The 18034-nt window shown below is 39.1% G+C and overlaps 1 protein-coding gene across 1 annotated transcript in view; it reads left to right on the top strand.

Annotated features, from left to right (window-relative positions):
• Positions 1 to 17498, top strand: part of EEFSEC (eukaryotic elongation factor, selenocysteine-tRNA-specific) — a 94047-nt gene extending 76549 nt beyond the window's left edge. Inside the window, exon 7 of the mRNA XM_009709927.1 lies at positions 17314 to 17498. Coding sequence (XP_009708229.1) covers positions 17314 to 17498 — 185 coding nt within the window. The remainder of the gene's footprint in view (positions 1 to 17313) is intronic.
• The last annotated feature ends 536 nt before the right edge of the window (positions 17499 to 18034 follow it).

The raw sequence follows: 18034 nt of genomic DNA on the forward strand, positions 1-18034 counted from the left end.
TGCTACATATGGAGCTTTTTAAATTACTGCTCTTCAGTCTTTTGTTAGCCTTCATTATTCCTGAAGATTTTTTTCAAGTCACAAAAATGACATTTTTAATATGCAGAATTAAAAAAAGGCAATATGAAGAATACGTTTTTGTCAATAAGCTTTTACTTTTTAAACCAGTTATCTTAGTTTCTGCTCTAGGTATTTTAATTGAAGATTAACTGCTGTTAAAGAGTATACAAATTTAGGTAGTATATATTTGGAGTAGTAAAATTGGACTGAATAAAAGGTGGGAATAGAACGGCCTGTCCATTATAATTTTAGATTACAGAGCACAAACTAACCTTCATTAGAAGTCAGTACAGCTGACCGAGAGGTTCTTCTCATGTTAAGGCTATTTTTTTGTTTTGTTTTTTTTGTTCCAATGAGATTCACTAAAAGTGTACCTCAGACTTGCAAGTTGAGCAGGTCTTATTTGAGTGTTTGTTTTATTTCTGCTGTCTTTTTTAATAAAAAGTTGTTAGGTCAAAGCTAATGCATGTAAATATGAAACAAAATCCTAAAAATAATTGCTATATACTTCTGACTTACTACAGAAATGATCTTGGTGAACTCCTTGCTCAATATCTTTTTGCCCAACATAGGAAATAAGACTGGTTCATTCCTGTCTGCAAAGTGATAATTTTTCTTGCACCTAGAGCGGAACTCAGGTACCATGTGGGTTGTCTTAAGTATGTGCATTTAAGACATGGAGGCTGATCTTCTTTAAGAGAGGAGGAGTTGAAGATGCTGCTTCATTCTAACCACCTGTGTGTCTCTTGGGCAAACTACCTGGTTTCCGTCCAAAGAGTTAGGCTCTTACCTTCCCCATAGTGTCCCATATTTCTTCCAAAGGATAAAAGGATAGCTGTCCTGAGGAAAATCTTGTTAAGACTTACTGTTTAAACATATTTGTAAGGGGGTACATCTGGTAGATTTTATAAAGACTCAGATTTTTCTTTTCTCTCAGAGTTTTTACTAGAGCTTGAATTTCAGCAGTGTAAGTATTCATGTAAACTTACTGTAGATTCATAGCCTTGATGACCTGCGTGTAAAACAAACGCTTTTATGACCATTTTTATGAGTTCCCTCATCATCAATATGCAGGATGAGGGAATGCTGCTGCTTCCATTTTGATCTGTGAAGGCTGAAATAGCTTGACGGAGTGGGGGTGGTGGTGGCATATTAACCTACACCGAGATGTGCTTCTTTGCTGGACTGCTTCCTTGTGCATTACCTGAGATAGCTCTGCACCATGCTGCTATCTGCAGGGCATGTAGATCTTTAAAAGGAGAATGTGAGTTAATATTTTGGTGCACTGCAGCTTCCTCCTCCGGTGTGTGCTGGTAAGGAAGGAACCTGGATAAGACAGGACGACATCAGGCTTAACTTAACATGGTGTAACAGTCTCTATGTTGCTAGCTTTGTGCAGGCAAAATGGTTATCGGCTAGGGCTGTGGCCTTTATCCATGACACTTTCACAGTCCTTCCCTTTGGGTTTTTTTTGATTGTTCTTGTTGTTTTCCCTCTTCTTGTAAGGAGGGAGGGTTTGAACCACAGATATACCATGATTCTGCTGCAAAATCAGTAACAGCTGTTGGAATTGTAAATGGCTTCTTGGTTGCCGTCACAGAACCTGCAGTTGATCAGCTCTGCCCTGAGCAGTAAGTGGAGACATCAGGACCACTGAGGCTAACTAGAGAATAAGGGCAGAGGGAATTAAAACCCCGAGGCAGGGGTCTAAATAGAGAACACAGGCACAGATGGGTATTGGAAGGGACACTGTTTCCTTTTATTGGATGTCTTTTTAGATGCTGTGAAGTGCAAAGTTGACTGGAGCGATATCGTAATGGGAGCTAGGAGGAAGATGTAGATGAGGTTTCAGAGAAGATGTCATTTGAGTGTGAATTTGTCTTATCTTTTATTCCCCCCTTTCAAAAATCCAGTATTCTAGCAAAACTCAGTGGGCAAAAGATATTTCATGCTTTGCTAAGGTCACTCACGAGTCATTTATGTTGATAGGCTAAACTATGTTCCTCTGTTGTCTTTGAGTAAGTTAGGATATCATAAACATTGATATGTTAGTACAAGGCAAATGTTTAACAATTATTTGTCAAGAAAAATAAATCTTGAGATGTGAGAACTCCTGCTCCTGAAATGGACTATACTAGAACCCAAACTTAATGAAATTAACAGTCCTCACACAAGATGCTGCCTTTGTGGTTTTGGTAATGAGGCTAATTTATTTTAAACTTGTTTGTGTGTTTTGGCTGGTCATATTACATCTTCTGTAATCTAATTTTCCTCTCCTTCAATGCTGCCGTTTTACTGCGCTCCTTAGAAGCACTTAATTTATTTGTGGGGGTTGGATTTTTGCAAGTCAAAGTGAGTTGGTGTGTTGGAAATGTACAGTGACTCTTCAATCCAGGTCATCAGCGCACAGAGCTGGGTTGGCTGTCGTAACACCCTGAGATACTAGTTGTGAACCTTTCCCCCCTCACTGCTGGATTTGGACCCAAACACTCAAACAGATTGGCATTGGTAGTGGGAGTCCTGTAAGTTAGGTTGCTGTAATTTGTTCTCTTCCAGGCAGCGGCTTGGCATCAGGACACTTCTTAATTTCTGCATCTGAGACTTGCAAATTGGCTACATCTTAATGCTAAACACTATCAGCACCTGGAAATTTCAGAAAGATGAAGAGAGTCTTTTTGGGGTATGGCTCAGGAAAGCTAATCTTCAGCCTTAAATACAATCTGCTTCCCATGGACTTGGACAGAGGCTGTACCTGCATTTTCCAATGTTTTACTTGACTAGGTTTTAGAACAGTCTGTGCCCCAGGAAAAGTGCAATGAGGAAGGAAACCCGGCCCTTGGGTACTTGCCTAGAAAAATGGAGGTGTTGCTATGGCATGGATAGAGGTATTAAGTTACTAATGTGTGCTAGGTCTGTGTCACTGTATCTCTGCAACTTGTGCTATCTCATTTAAAGTCTGAGTTTAGTGTGCTTGCCCCTTTTTAAACATGTCACTGTTTGACTGTGTGTGACAGTGTTGCTGTTTATTTGGAGCCCAAGTACTGTCAAGTAATTATTAGAAAAGATTAAGTTTGGATTCAAAGGTTTATTTCTGGTCTTTGTGATTACTGAGAAAAAGCGTGAAAACATTGAACTGAAAGTCTTGATATTGAGAACGGGAATTTAAGTAAGTTATGCTTTTAAAAATAATGCTTATATTCATTTTAAGTGTTTTTATTTGGAGAGTGGGCTGATGACTTTGCATTTTTGAAGTTAATGATATTGAAGTAGCTTGCAGGAAGACTCCCATTCTGCAAATCTTTGCCCTCTTTCCCAATTTCCAAAATCACTGGCTGATTTATTTCTATAAGAACATTTTAAAATAGTAGTAGTTAAATAATACAAAGAGAATCAGTTAAGGCTCAATAGTGTTCGACCAGCATGTGCTGAATGGGTAAAAGCATAGTGTCTTAATTAAAAGAAATGCAGGAAACTTAGTTATTGCAAAGTATTTTTTCACTACTAGAGGATTTGTGGGTGACTAAGAAATGTATAGACTTGAGGTTTTTATTTTTTAAATAAAAACCAGACACATCTTCATCCTTTGCTGGCTTGTTGACTCAATTTACTTGGATGGAATTTTTCAACATTTAAAACAAATTAAAATTCATGAATCATTTCTGCTTAAAGGCACAAGCTTTCATGATAAAACAGTTAACGCTTCTAACTGGTTACATACATAAATACTGTTTTGGATATATATATTTTGTACTTGCCTCCCTTGAAAAAATGCAGATGAAAGTTTTAATAGGTGGGATACAGTAGGTGTTACCTGTTATAAGGTAATTATTATGCTTGAATAACTATCCATTTTAGCATTGCTTTGTCTCTCTGTACTGTTTCCTGCAAAAGTAACAATTAGTTTGCAGGACAGATGTGAAGAAAACATGATACCATGGCAGAGGGCGACAGCGTGGTTTGTAAAGCTGTTTCGTGCCGCCTTTGGCACAGTCTGCAGTTTCTTGGTACTTGTTGTGAGGTTTTTTCAGTTTTGCTGTAGTGATCCGTATATGTTCTTAAACTCGTAGATTTTGATGCTTCTGCACTTGTCTGGTGTGACGCTGTTGAGGAGGGGGAGGTGTCATTTCACCCAGGGTGCATGTGTATTAGATTAAGATCAGCATTGTTTTACTCTATGGTAAATGCAGCGTGTGATTTATTTTTATTTTTTTTTTAATTGTTTTAATTATTGTGGGCAGTTGATTGCTGGTACAGCTAAGCGAGCTTTTTCACAAGCATTTTGTAAGTGTGGCAGGCTTTATCCTGAGGTTTCAATTTGAGCTTTCCTGGAATTTGCTTAAAAATGTGACTCAGGGAAGGTAGGTGAGCAGTCAGTGGATATCAACAAAAAAAATGATCATTCCAGATGAAAATGTACGTTCTTTTTCAAGTACGTAATTTCAAGGATATTTCAAATGATTTGATCGGATTCGTTTAGGAAGCTCATTTCTCCACTGCTGCAATACCCATGCACCCAGCCACTGTAGCACAGCTCTAGGCACTGTGTTGGTGTTGATAGAAGTGCCAGCTGTGGCTTGCTTGTTTCTTCTCTGGACTTCCTTTGCAGAGGAAAAGGGGGAGCAAGGTGAGGTGTTTGTAGCTATACATGTGCACGTGCACATGTATTGCTGAGAACTAAAGAAGTTGCATTGGAACATAAAATTGTTAAGTTAAAAAAAGTAAAATAGTAGACAAATTGGGAAGCAAAGCAAGAATATGCTCTTTTGCATGTTCCTGGCTAAGTCTGAATTATAACATAATAGACTTGCACTGAAAGCTGTGTTCATTTTTTGCAGAAGAGATTTTTAAGAACACTGGAATTGTTGGGAGTGAGTTTTGTTACATGGACCAGAAGCATTTGAAGCTTTACCAGACTGAGCATCCTGTAACTATAACTGGAAAACATACAGTGCCTGCAAAACCAAACCCATCCAGTCTTGTCCCTTGGGTGGCCTCTTCTGTACTTTTTATTACATGACCTTTGCTTTTCTCATGCAGCCTGCCTCCCATTTGACTGAAATCCACCTGTGAATGGTGTTTCAATCTAGGAACCTCACCCGGGAACACATGCCCCTTGAAGCTGCTGCATCTGTGGGTGTTTTGCATGCTCCATTACAATCTTCACCAATTTCAGAGTGTGCTGTTGGTCTTGGCAGGCTGTGAAAAACATTGGGAGGGAAATGCACTGTAGAACTGTGAACCTGAAGAGCCATTTTAGGGAAGAAGTATGTGAATAATAAAGGAGAAAGAACTGGCAAACATTTGGATTTGTCTTGGTAGAGCAAAATTATACAAATTTCCAGTGTCCTCTTTTGTAGAAAGCCATAGAGAAGGAATTTATAGGTTATTAAAAGACCAAAAACTTCATAGTAACCCAACATTCTCATATTGTTTATTCTCTTCCACCTCCCACAACATTTTATTTCCCTTGTAATAATTAGTTTGAACTTTCATCTATTTCTGTGGATCAAGTAATTTTCATACAACTTCAGGATTTTTTTAAAATGCTTTAAATCTTTCTTCTAAATAACGTTTTTTTATAACAAAAAAAGTCATGAATACATTATAATTTCAATTTTCATGGTGTGTGAAAGATTTCTGCACTAGGTCTTTATTGTTTTTGAAGAATTCATCACCCTAGTTAAGAAGCTTAATATAAATTAAAGAAGGTATTAAGAAACATTAAGACATCAAAATGTGGAGCGTTCTTTTCCTTTCGATTGCTCCAAATGCAAACAAGTTGAATAAAATGCAATCAAAGGGCCTGTTTGGAGAACATTGAGTGGCTTTACAGCTGTGCTGTAGAGAACCTCTGGTAAGAGCATAATTCAAATAAAAAGGCCTTTCTTTCCTCCTTCTAATTCTCTTTGTTGTGGTGACAACAGAGTACAAGCCCGATAAAAATTTAATCACCTTATCTTTTTAAAGCAAATTGCATATTTGTTTACACACAATATACATAACATAAAAAAGAAAAAGCTGCTATCCAATCCCCCTCCCCCTTCTAATCGCATTAAAGGCCCTTGCCTAGAAGTTTAAAAAAAATTAAATGTTTTATTCTTTATTCTGAAGTCCCATTGTTCAGGATTGCTTTATAAAGGCAGCCCAGGGGAAGATGAATATCACCAAACTTAAACGCTGGACCAGTGCTGAGGAGCAGATGCCTGGGAAACGTCAGCAGACTTGGTCCAGCTTAACTGGCTTCTGTCGTGCCTACTCCACATCAAGAGTTGCAGGCAAGATGGGAGGATTACACACAGGCCTGCGGATCTAGCACTTTGATTTGAAGCTGCTTTGTAATGAATTGCCTTTGATTCTGTGTCAGATCTGCTAACCTGAACTTTTTCCATATTGTATGCTTTTCTGAAAGGCTGCTGTAGGAGAGATTGTATATTGGTACTATTTTTGTTGTTGTTGCCTTTTCACTAGGCTGATGAAATTTTAGTCCCTTGTGTTGAATTCAAAACAGTTTTTCAATTGTTTCTGCTCACCTTAGTGCACAGGATATGAACGTTGTTAATTTTGTTTATTTACTATTTTATAGGTACTGGGGTGCTGACAAAAATGTAATCAAAAGTATCTTCTGGCCCACTGCTGGGTGGCGCTGGGCTGAGAACTCCCTTACTGGACATACATCTAGTCCCAACAAGATATTCAACAGGTTTTAAAATTATGAAAGCTCCTATGCTTAGTGATTCCTTGACCTATTTTTATATACCTAGCTATACCTTTTCGGGCATTTTTGTGATTTTGTTCCTCTTGATTTGAGCATTTAATCAGCAAGGACCACCTCAACAATAAAACTTGTGAAAATCTGTCCTGTACAAAAGTTGTCATAAACTCTCCCAGATTTTACTCATTGTGTTGATGTCCGCATGTTTCTTTCCTTCTCTCCCTTCCGGGGAGAGTACTTCTTAGAGGTCCAGTGACAATAATTGTGATATTTTTTAAAGACACTATTCTGTCTTGGACTGTTCTGAATAGTCTTGGATATTTCACACTGGCCTGCCTGTAATTTTTCTATTGTTGAATTGTAACAAGAACCTATCTCCATTCCCAGTCTTCAACTACATTGCATGTATTTGTATTGATAATTTGATGGCCTTGTTAGTTCTACTGTTTTTTCCACAGTTGCTCCTGTTGTGCACCAGGCATTTTCCATGCATTCAGTTTTCCTTCAGGGATTTTAGAGAACATGGAGACTAAAAGCACAACATCAGTAGGAGAATTGGTTCTATCTGTAGGTACGTTGGGAGAATGAGTATAGCGCTTAGGCATGATCCCGGTGACTGCATGGACCTTAAGTGTAGCCATCAGGTGAAAATAGGGTTTATGAATAATTGCTGGTATGATATATCAGCTGGCATAATTGCAGCCTTGTTAACATACTGAAAGCACATATGTAGCCCATGCAGAAATTAATTTGAAAATCCTTTCCTTTAGGCTAATGGGGCAGCGTTGGATTTGAGGACAAAAAGGTTATCTTAGTGGTTGTCTCATAGCTCTACAACTTAATCCATTGTATTGTGTTACACTTACTTGTGTAGCCTAGACCTAACAATCATGATGCACTGGAGTCTCCCATGTAGCCTGTATTAAAGCTTGTCTCTGGCATACAGAAACAAAAAATTGTGTAGAGTTTAGGAGTCATAGTTATGTTCCAGGCATCAAAGTGTAAAGTCATTGTCTTCAGGGAGTTGCTCTGGGAGGGCTTAGCCAACAAATGATTGTGGCACACAATGTAACAGCAGCTGAAATACATGTTGGCCTATAAGATGAGGTCAGGTTTGGTACCCTCAACCTGTTCATACTGAAGTACGGCCAACTAGCCAAGAAAGTAAGATCTCGGGTAGGTCACTTCATTTCAGAGCTGTTATTTAGGTATGAAGGTTATGATGGGTTAGGCTGCATTTTGGAAAAGCCACTGTAGGAACTGCAGATGTTCTTCTGAACTATGTGTGGGCTTGTGTAGACTACTGAAATAGCGAGATGGTTGCAGACTGATAGCATGATACGCAGTAGGGATTTGTCAGGTGCAGAAACCTGCCCTGCTACATGGCTTCAGATGACAGTGGTCCATTTGTCTCTGGTGTTTGATTATTACATTTTATTTTTTGCCCTCCACCATGTGGTTATGTAATGTAAATTTGGGAAATCGAATAATACATCGTGATAATCTTGCTGAAAATTGAGAAGTAGAAAACTGCATTGAGGGTGTACTATTCATTCGCAATGTGGTATGCCAAGTGTCCTTGGTGTGGACGAGTTTAGGACTAAGAGGGGGAGAGGGAAGGGGCAGGCGAGGCATGTATGGGGAAGTATGGCATCAATAACCATTCAGCAGCCGATAGATATGGTGTGGTACTGGAGTCTGTGCTCCATTTGGCGATATGTAAAATATCAGACTGAAAATAAAGACGCTGACTTCATGCAGAGGGTATGGCAGACTAATTAAAGAGAAAAATGTGTACCGATTCAGCCTGTAAAACTCTTCCTGACCTTGAGAAAACTCCCAGAGAGCTGTGGGAAACTCCGATCTATCCCCTCTGAACTTTTTTGTGTTGTTGTTTAAATATAGTAACTGCTTTTTTAATTAAAAAGAAAAATTAGATGGCATTTCAAATTGTGTCCATGGTGCCTTGGGGACCTATTACAGTACAAATTACCCTATACTATTTAGTGAGGTCTTGTTTACTATTGTGTGAAGCGAGGGTTACCAGTGTAAGGATGTAGGACAAGAAGGGCCCTTCTTTGAAAGTCTGGCTCTGCACATGAAAGTGACGCCAGCAATTGGAAGCAATTTGTGGAATTGTTTGATTATATTAATTATGGCACTAGCAAACAGTGCTTGGGAAACAGTTTTGTTTTCTTGCATTCTTTCTTGATTGCTTGCAGCAAAAGCCAAGATACAAAATGTGCCTTTAAGGACTGCCGGAGAGTGCAGTTCAAGCCATTGTGTAGAGTTGGCACTGAGCTTGAAGGGTTGTGTCTGGCTTGATGTGAGAATTTTCCAAATACAGCTTCAGCCTGAACTTCACCTAGGTCAGCCTCTTGAATTAAAACAGCTTCTGTCTTCCTCATCAAGGAAGATTAGCTCTTTCCCTGCAAAGTAGGAGCCCATAATGAAATCCATGTTATTTCCAGTAGTACCACCTCTTATAATAATGTCTTTCAGTCTAAAAGCCTGTATAAACTTAAATTGATACACAAGACCTAATTCAGTTCACCACTGAACTGCAGCCTTCTCTGATGTGGTATGGGGCAGTTGTTCCCCAATTTATGGGAAAATACTTTGGTAGTTAAGGATTTCCAAACAGTCTATCAAGCTGAGACTGTGGGAATGACACTGCTGATGCAGGCTGGCAGTCAGGACATGGGGCAGTCTATTTCTGCTCAAAGTTGGCTGTAAGATGTTCTGGGTTTTGGGGTTTTTTTCCTTGTCTTTGTCATAAAACAATGAATTATGGATATGTTGTGTAGATCCCAAGTACCATGCTGAGGCACTAGTGTAATTCTTATTTCGAAGGAAGGAGTCTACTTTCCAGTCTTCTTGGAGGTTGATTGCTCTCCCTGGCCAACTTCATGGTGTAGTCTGATTAATATTCAGCTAGGCAAGGTGATAATAGCAGATCTTGTACTAGCCAAAAGAGAAAAATGAATCTACTCTGGAGTTTGAAACTCTAGCAGAATATTTGAGCAAGCTGACGAGAGATGTGGGAAAAGGTGGTGTGAATTCAAAATAGAATTACTGGAGAATTGTGAAGGGATTTACATAAGTAAAATTCGTTGCCTGATCTGTGGAGGTAATTGAAGCTCAAATCCTGAGCTCCTGAGTGTAGCAAGGAAACTAGTATCCCTTGTTTCTTGAGTGAATCTCTGGTCAACTATTACATTGAAATTGCCTAGGTAATCATATTATGCTCGTTATCATGGTGATGAACACCTAGGACCCGTGTAGATTGGCTCCTGTAGGAGGACTGTACTTAAATCTTTTGGCTAGAAAGATTCGTAGGTGTTGACGTACTGACCCTGATGTCAGGTAGAGAATTCCTACCTGATCCTGGGCTCTGGTTAGCTCAGAACAGTTTTCATCCCTGCTCTTTCTGAAGCACCATACGTTAATGACAGGCAGATGGGATGCCAAGTTAGATAGGACCAGCAGTCTCTAGATGACCAGTCATCCTGTCTACTAGTTGTGGTGGGGCATATCTGATATTCCTGTTACAGTGTTTTATGGGCAGAGTAACGTAGTACTTTTGTTCTTGGAAGGCTTACAAAGATGTCATTTTTCCTGATCAGCTCAGGTTTGTTGTTTGTTTGTTTTTTGCTGGGATATTAAAGGAGAAAAATGGCCACCTTAACTTGAATGAAATCAAAAGGTAGGATTTTTGATATCTTTAGCAGCGGAGAAGGGAAGCAGAGTTGCTACCTAATAGCTTAATATAAAGAGTTCAAGCAACAGTGTGTTAAAAATTTTTTATTATTCTTGGCCTTTCTGTCTGACTGTAGAGATAACTGTAACAGGAGGGGCTGGGCAAATTGATCCTCTGATTTTGGGATGCTCATGCTTTTTGTTTGAATGAGACCTACAGAATGTTAACTTTAGGGATAATTATGTGAGCTTTTCATGTTTTTAGAGCACAAATTAAGGATAACTTTTTTGTAGAAATGCTGATGTGTTTTGGGACTAGGTGTAGAACAAGTTTGTGCTTGCTAGTGTATTGTGGGACTCTGAGAGCCAACACTTGTACCACTGGTGTTTCTCTTAATTTTCACAGAAACCAGTGATAGATTTATTATTCTTGTTTTAAAGTTGATCAGAATCTGAAACTCAAGTGCTGTATTTGAACCTTGTTACCCCTCTTTGAACATTAGGTAAATATGGGGTTTTTTTTGTCTTGAATGAATATATATGTAGTTGTTGCAAGAAAAAAAAATATTAATTAGTTTATAATTGTGTTGTGCTGAAGTATTGATTCTTGAGTCCTGCAGTACTGGCAAAAAGTTTCTATTTCCTTTCAATGGTCCATCATTGCTGTAAGCAGGGGGAGAGAGCGGTCTGTGTCCACTCTCAAGTGCAGCCTTTCTGCATCAGACTGTGGCATGGATGTCTCCATCCAGGGCTCTAATTATTTCTGATTTTCAGGTCAACCAGCTTGGTTGACACTGGTTAACTCTCTGTTTGCAGGAGAGTTGATGCAGGCACACACTCCTTAACTGTGTAATTAGGGTTCAGCCTCTGAGGGTGCAATTTAAGGAAATCCTGAAATTGTGAAAACCAGCTGTTACGAATAACCCATTGTGAGTAAGGATTATCCCCAACCCTTTGCCTCTTTCAGGTTTTGCTCTTTTTCTTTCCATCCCTCAGGAAGAACAAAAAATGTCTGCCCGTTATATTAAAAGGTTACGTTTGCCTTGGATAAAAATGATTTCCGACGTCAAATGTGCTATGTTAACTTGTTCTCTGAGGTTCAATACATTTTTAGCATGTGCATTTTGACAGGAAACAAGAAATTGCAGGTGGTTGAGTCTTCTGCCTGCAATGTTCAAAGGAAGTGAATAGGATATTTTGTTTACAGAAGGGAGAAACAAAGTTCAGTTTCCCACTGAAACTGCTCACAAATTCCTGAATGGAATGGGAGGTTTGGAGATAGTATCAGCAGGTCAAGAACAGTCTAGGAACTTCTTAATATTGAGTGCAAAAAGGAATATTTTCTATTCTAGTGAGAGCTACTGGTGTAGCTTCTGTGTGCTTTTCCCTAACATGGTGGTAAGTATCCTGAGCTGGTGCTTTCCCAGCAAACCATGGCAAGCACCATTGCAGGTAACTGGTGTAATACATTTGCTGATTTTTGTATTGGTAGGATGAGCTTTTAGTTTTGACCTGCAAACCAAGTTCTGATGAATCAGGAGACTTAAAGTCTTTTAATACCATTTTTCTTTTTCCCCCGGTTATGATTTTCAGTGTTGTAAGAAAACTGCATAATCATCCATGTTACTACCTTCCTGTTCATCAGTGCTAGCGAGGATAGTTAACAGTAGACTTTTTTTACAAGTGTGCATAGAAGGGAGTTGAAGTTCAGCAAAATAAATTATTCTCTTTGACTGTGCTGAAGAGCATGCCCTGTACCTATATTATTACACCTGTTTTCAATGATGTGTTTATCAGCTGCTTAAAAATTACTCGTCTCTGACTGGGCTACAAGGAGATACTGTGTTATCTTGATTCTCATCTACAATGTGTCTAGCATTCAGTCTTTAAAATCTTCCATTCAAGCACAATGTTTCATTAGCTTTGAAGGAGGTAGGACTATTCCTAAATATTGAAGAGATCTGTGGAAATAGATATATGGAGATCAGAAAACTCAAAAATAAAGTTGGGAAAGGAAAGAGAGAGATAAAACTCCTGAAGGGCAGAATAGCGAGTGGAATTGGGAGTGAAGGAAGGAGCTGGACTTCAGGAGAATGAACAAAGACCACCCTTGGATACCTTTTCAAGGATAATAATAAAAACAGACAACAAAGATGACAGAGGATATTGATAAGGAGTGACAATATTAAGTGAAGGATGTGAAGTGGCGAGGTTATGCAAAAGGTGAAGTAGGATCCAAGCTTACAGGTAACAGCTGAAATAAAAATGTATATGGGGAAAAAGCTCAGCAGCGTTCCTTCACCCTGCTGTCGGATTAGCAAAAGGAATTAAGAGGACATATTCTATCAGCTTTCGTCCTCCTTCCAGCTGAAGTAGTAGTAGTAAAAACAAAGCAAAAATAAACCGTGCTGGTTATGGACATTTATGTGCTTTACGTGTTTGTTGTGATTTGTGTCCTGGCGTGCACTCCCCAGCAGTCTGGCCTGGAGACTGTCCCCCGGGCCTGATGCAATGACCCCCAGGTCAGCAGTGGGATGTTCATCACTGGGCTTTGCTGAGTCCGTGTTACAGGGAGGCACGATTTAATGTACAGAAAATGAAGCAGTAGAGAAACCTTAAGACTTGTGTAGATATGAGTATCTTTGGGAGGATGGGGTGGGGGATGGGTGTTGGGCTGGACAAGATTTATTTCTGATATTTATACACAAGAAGAGGTCCAAAATTCTACATGTTGAGATTTCCATATGAAGTTATTGAAATCCGTGTTTCTATGCAAATTTCTTGCAGGACTAATTGTAAAACTCAAGACTGCAATGCATTTAACTATGTAAGATACTGCAAATCACTAAGAAGCTAGCTTTTATTTGTGAAAATTGTGCAAAATATTGCACTTATCCTTTATTTTGTGCATGTGAAACTGTTTTTAGACTTGGAAAATATTTTTCCTGATGAGGTATCGCTTTTTCATATGAATTTGAAAGTTCACTTTTTTGCATTTATAAATGGCTCAGTTTGGATTCAATCCTTGAGGCCATGCTGAGACAAAGAATATTATGTTCTGTATTCTTATTTGTTAATTCTTAACAGTAGTTGAAACTAAAAGAATGAAGTGGATTAAACTATTTTACAACTAGAGTTTCGTATCTAAGCTGGGTTAGTTGATGCTACAAGTACATTTTGCATAAGACCTGTCTGGACACTTCTTGTTACAGACATGGTTATGATGGGCGGGGATGTATTTGCTAAGCTTTCAGGTATCTTATGTGCCTCTGAGGACTGCCCATTAATAATATTAATATATAGGTATTTTCCACTGTTGCATGCAAGGCATTTCTTAGAACTTTGAAGCTGAAGTCTTTAACACATGGACCTTTTCAATTTAATCCATTAGCAACGAGGCAAAATAAAGTAATTGTCCAACAGAGGAAGAAAAAAAAATCTATTAACGTTTGCTACAAATCCGAGTGGTACAGGCAGCACTTAATTAATGGAACAGATTTCTCACTATGTATTCAAGCTAACATAGCTATTGTTCAGGAGAGATTAGACCCTTAATATAAGTAAGTTAAACTAGACCTCCATCTAAAAATATCCGTCATTTCAGCTATTAAAGGTCTGATGTCTTCTTCGGTGACAGATATATTTCCCTTCATTTCCTTGGTTTTGTAAAATGTAAAGTATGCATTGTGTGTAACGCGAGAAATCCGTGGAGGTAGATGAAACCCCGATTGTGCCTCCCCGCCTGTCTCTCCCTGCCTGCCCCTTTGTGCCGCTCCCTATCACAGAGCCTCTTCAGCCCTTAGACCTCCTGGCACCAGAGCAGAAAAACAGAAAATACCGTTTGTTAGGGTATGATGCCAGCCACCTAATCTGTTTGCAGAATGAGGGCCATGGGATCTGATTAGGTAATTTAGATACCTTGTGACTATAGTAACACCTGAGCTGCCTTTGGCTGTCAGCCTGTCATTTCGCTGGTAGGAGCTACCATGTGCTTCCATTTCTTCTGTAAACTTCTTACCTGTAATACCTTATTTGAGTCCAAATAGGTGCTAAGGGCTGCAGGTGAGGTATATCTTTAATTCTCTATATGTGGAAGTTAGTGATAGCGTGGAGGAGGTGAGATTGCTCAGTTTCAAATACATCTTCCCCAGTTCAGTTCCATGTGCAGTGTATCCTTTTTTCTTGAAAATGAATTTTTTCAAACATGAGATACTCTGTTTAAACACCTAGGATGGTGTACCAGGTTTCGAATGTGTTGGGCCATCCATCCGAGTGCTCACTGATGTCACTGGCAGTTTTTGAAGCTCAGTGTATCCCAAAGTGATTATTTCATCCTCATGGCTGGCAGTTTCCCTCACTTGCTGCTGTGGGGTGAGAGGCTGACTGCCCCGGGAGGCATCGCCGCCCTGCGGGCTGCAGACAAGGGGCTGTAAGTGCCTCACTTCAGATACCCACAAGGGAAAATTCTGGCTGCAATTTTAGTGCCACATCTCCTCACTTCCTCTTTCCTTTCCGCCAATTAGCATTTTTTAGAAATTAGAGTCTCTCAAAGCCTACTAACATAAATGGAAGTGTTTTAAGATTTGTTTGCTTCAATTAATGTAAAATGTGTCTTCTTGAAAGGGTTTAGTTAAACATCTTTCTTAAACAGTAATGTGCCAGCAACAGCCATGTTAGTAATAGTGATAAGACCCAGAAAGGGAAACCAACTACAAAGCAAAATGAAATGTTTCTGTGTCCAAAAAATAAATGCTCTTCTCAGGAAAGTGAAGGAAACCCTATTCAGGGGCACTTATGATTAGGTTGGTCAAAACAGTAGCAAACATATAATATGAAATATAACCTGCAGAACTAGAGAGCGGGACTGTGTGAGGTCATTCTTTTTGCTGGTTTTATTTTCTTTTCCTCTTTTTTGGCTGTTGCTATTTTTTTTTAGCAGCACCCAAGATGTTCTCGGAGCTTTCCAAATAGGAAATAAGTTGCTTTTCATGTAATAATGAATTATTTTTCATAATGGAGATGGAGTGACTGTAAGGCTAATGATATTAATGGAATTTATATGAAAGCATCCAATTAAAAAATGGAAACAGCTGCATCAAACATGACCGCACAATGTAATAAAACCATATAGTAAATATGTGGTCTGGCCACACCGTGTTATCTAGTTTGATTAATCGAACCTTACAGGTGCAAAGATAGTAGTTATCAAACTTCTCAACCATCAAGGAAAAACAGTCTTAATTATTTTCACAATGAAATAATCATTGTTTTTTTTGTATTCTGCCATCTGAAAAGAGAAAATGGCTGCTGCCTTCACTGTGAAATACAAGACCTTGCAGAAGTATACAAAGTTGATTCTGCTTGATGCTGGACTTCTGCAGCCTTAGTATGGACTGTAATTTATTTAGCTATATACAAAACATATGGCTTGTCTCCTCTTTTGTGCTCTTGCATTTTTTTCAAAAAAGCAAGATCCCTCTGTCTCCAAAAGTCTCCCCATGGCTGCGCTGCAGGGCGTTAGGGCTGTTTTGCAACCTCTGGTTATGAAACGGTAAATGAGCAGTTTCCTGGTTTTGCTTCAACACTTCCTCGTTTCCTCCCTTCCCTTTGCCGGGCGGTGGGGATGTTGCCTGGAACAATTTGCTCCCTGACACAGCAAGATGAGAAGGTGGGCTCTGGTGCCGGGTCCCCCTGCAATCAGCTGTGCGTGCCTCTAGATGCGTCTGTGCTGGAGCAAATCACCTGTGCTTGTAGACCTCCTGTCTCCAGTAAATCATAAGCATCTCAATCTTTTTGTCAGGCTGTGATATGAGAATCCGCATCTGAATTTCAATATGAGGGAAGAGAAGCTGATTAAGTGTTTGAGATAAGGTTATGTGACACCACAGGTTAAAAATACCTGAACTGAATTTGGCCAAATGCCTGAGAACCACATTACAGTCTTTTTGTTTGGTGCTGAATAAGCTTCCAAGGAGTTTACTGTCTTCTGCTTTAAGAAAGTAATGCTTCAGGAGTGGTCTTTTAGGAGCCGCATCTCTCTTGTTCTACAGCAGTTCTTTGGACTTTGCTATCTTGCATTTCTTATCTGAAACATCACCAATATGTCAAGTTAAAAGAAAATATAAAAGTGTAATAAACCCTAACCATTTAGGAAGAAAAGGACAAATATTTTTCTTTGGCACAAATGTCTGGAGAAAGGCTTAAGTTAGATCCCCAGATTCCTACACACGTTAATTCTAATTCCCCTAAACAGTGACAGTTTAAACCCTTAACAAATACTGTGTTTTAGCCAAAAAAACCCAAACACACACAAACCCATGTAATTTGTTAAAAACTAAGTAGTGTACTTCTGGGAAAGAGACTGAAGAAATTCAAGAACCTTCTGACTCTTAGGACTATAGAATTTTAGTATTTTGCCAGTTGTTGTTTTTCATTCATGACTTACATTTTTATAAATAGTGATGAGAAGAAACTTTTGGAAATGTGTGTAAATAATAGGAAAGGTCTGCTGAGTAAAAGGCTTAGACCAGGCAGATTGGTCTGGCTTGTTTAAATTTTTGCCTGTATTTAATAGTTTAAAAGCTATAGAAGGATACAACCAGCATACTTCACTGGATTTGGGGTATCACTTTGTGAACTATGTTTGAAGGCTTCTCTTATTTTTCATGTGAGTTACCACATTCCGGAAGCGTGATGCAGAAATGTGACTTTCCTAATGCATCTGATTTATTTTCTTATTTTCTTTGGTTGATTTCAGAAGTAAACCTGCCTGTTCATTTTTTCCAGTTATACTGAAATGTGATGTTAAGTGTGTCTGTCATGTCTGCTCTTGTTTTTTACAGATGGGCTGAAGCCAGATACCAAGATGCTTCTTACTGTTGCCTCCAAGAAGAAATCTAAGGCAGGGAAGGGGGATACAACCAAAGAGGATGAAAGCAGCAAGAATGAATTGGCCCAACCTGTTACCGTCTCTCTTGTCTTTAAAAGATACGTCTTTGACACGCAGAAGAAAATGATTCAATCCTGAGAAAGCAAGAGAGGCCTCTGATCACACCTGAAAGACCAGACTCAGAAATGAATTGAGGTGGAATGTGTTTCTCATCTGAACGAATTAGACCTGTTCCTTCCTGACAAACAGCCTGGAAGCTCCTGCTGACTATATGCCCCCTTCCAAAATCTCTGCAATCTGGTTTTGTTCTGTTAGAATCTGCTTGTTTTGTCATCTTTGCCATCTGAATCTTTATGGCCTCTCAGAGAATGTCACCTGCCAGATGAGAGCATTCGGGTGTGCGTTCTAATAGCAGTGTTCTTCTGGAGAATTATTTTGAGGTTTCTCTTGATTTAAAAGTTTGCCACCAATATTAATCTAAATCTAGTCAAGATGTGAATTACATGTGACCCACAAAGTGAAGCTGATTAGTCTAGGTTTACTTCCCCGAGCAAAGTGGGGGACAGAAAGCACACAATATAATAGGTGAAACCTAAAATGGATGTTTCACATTCCTTCAGCTGCAACTATGTAAGATGCTATCTGAGAGATGGTATGGATGTTTTTTATAAATA

This window comes from Cariama cristata, unplaced genomic scaffold, assembly GCF_000690535.1.
Source record: "Cariama cristata isolate BGI_N322 unplaced genomic scaffold, ASM69053v1 scaffold19401, whole genome shotgun sequence".
NCBI lineage: Eukaryota > Metazoa > Chordata > Aves > Cariamiformes > Cariamidae > Cariama > Cariama cristata.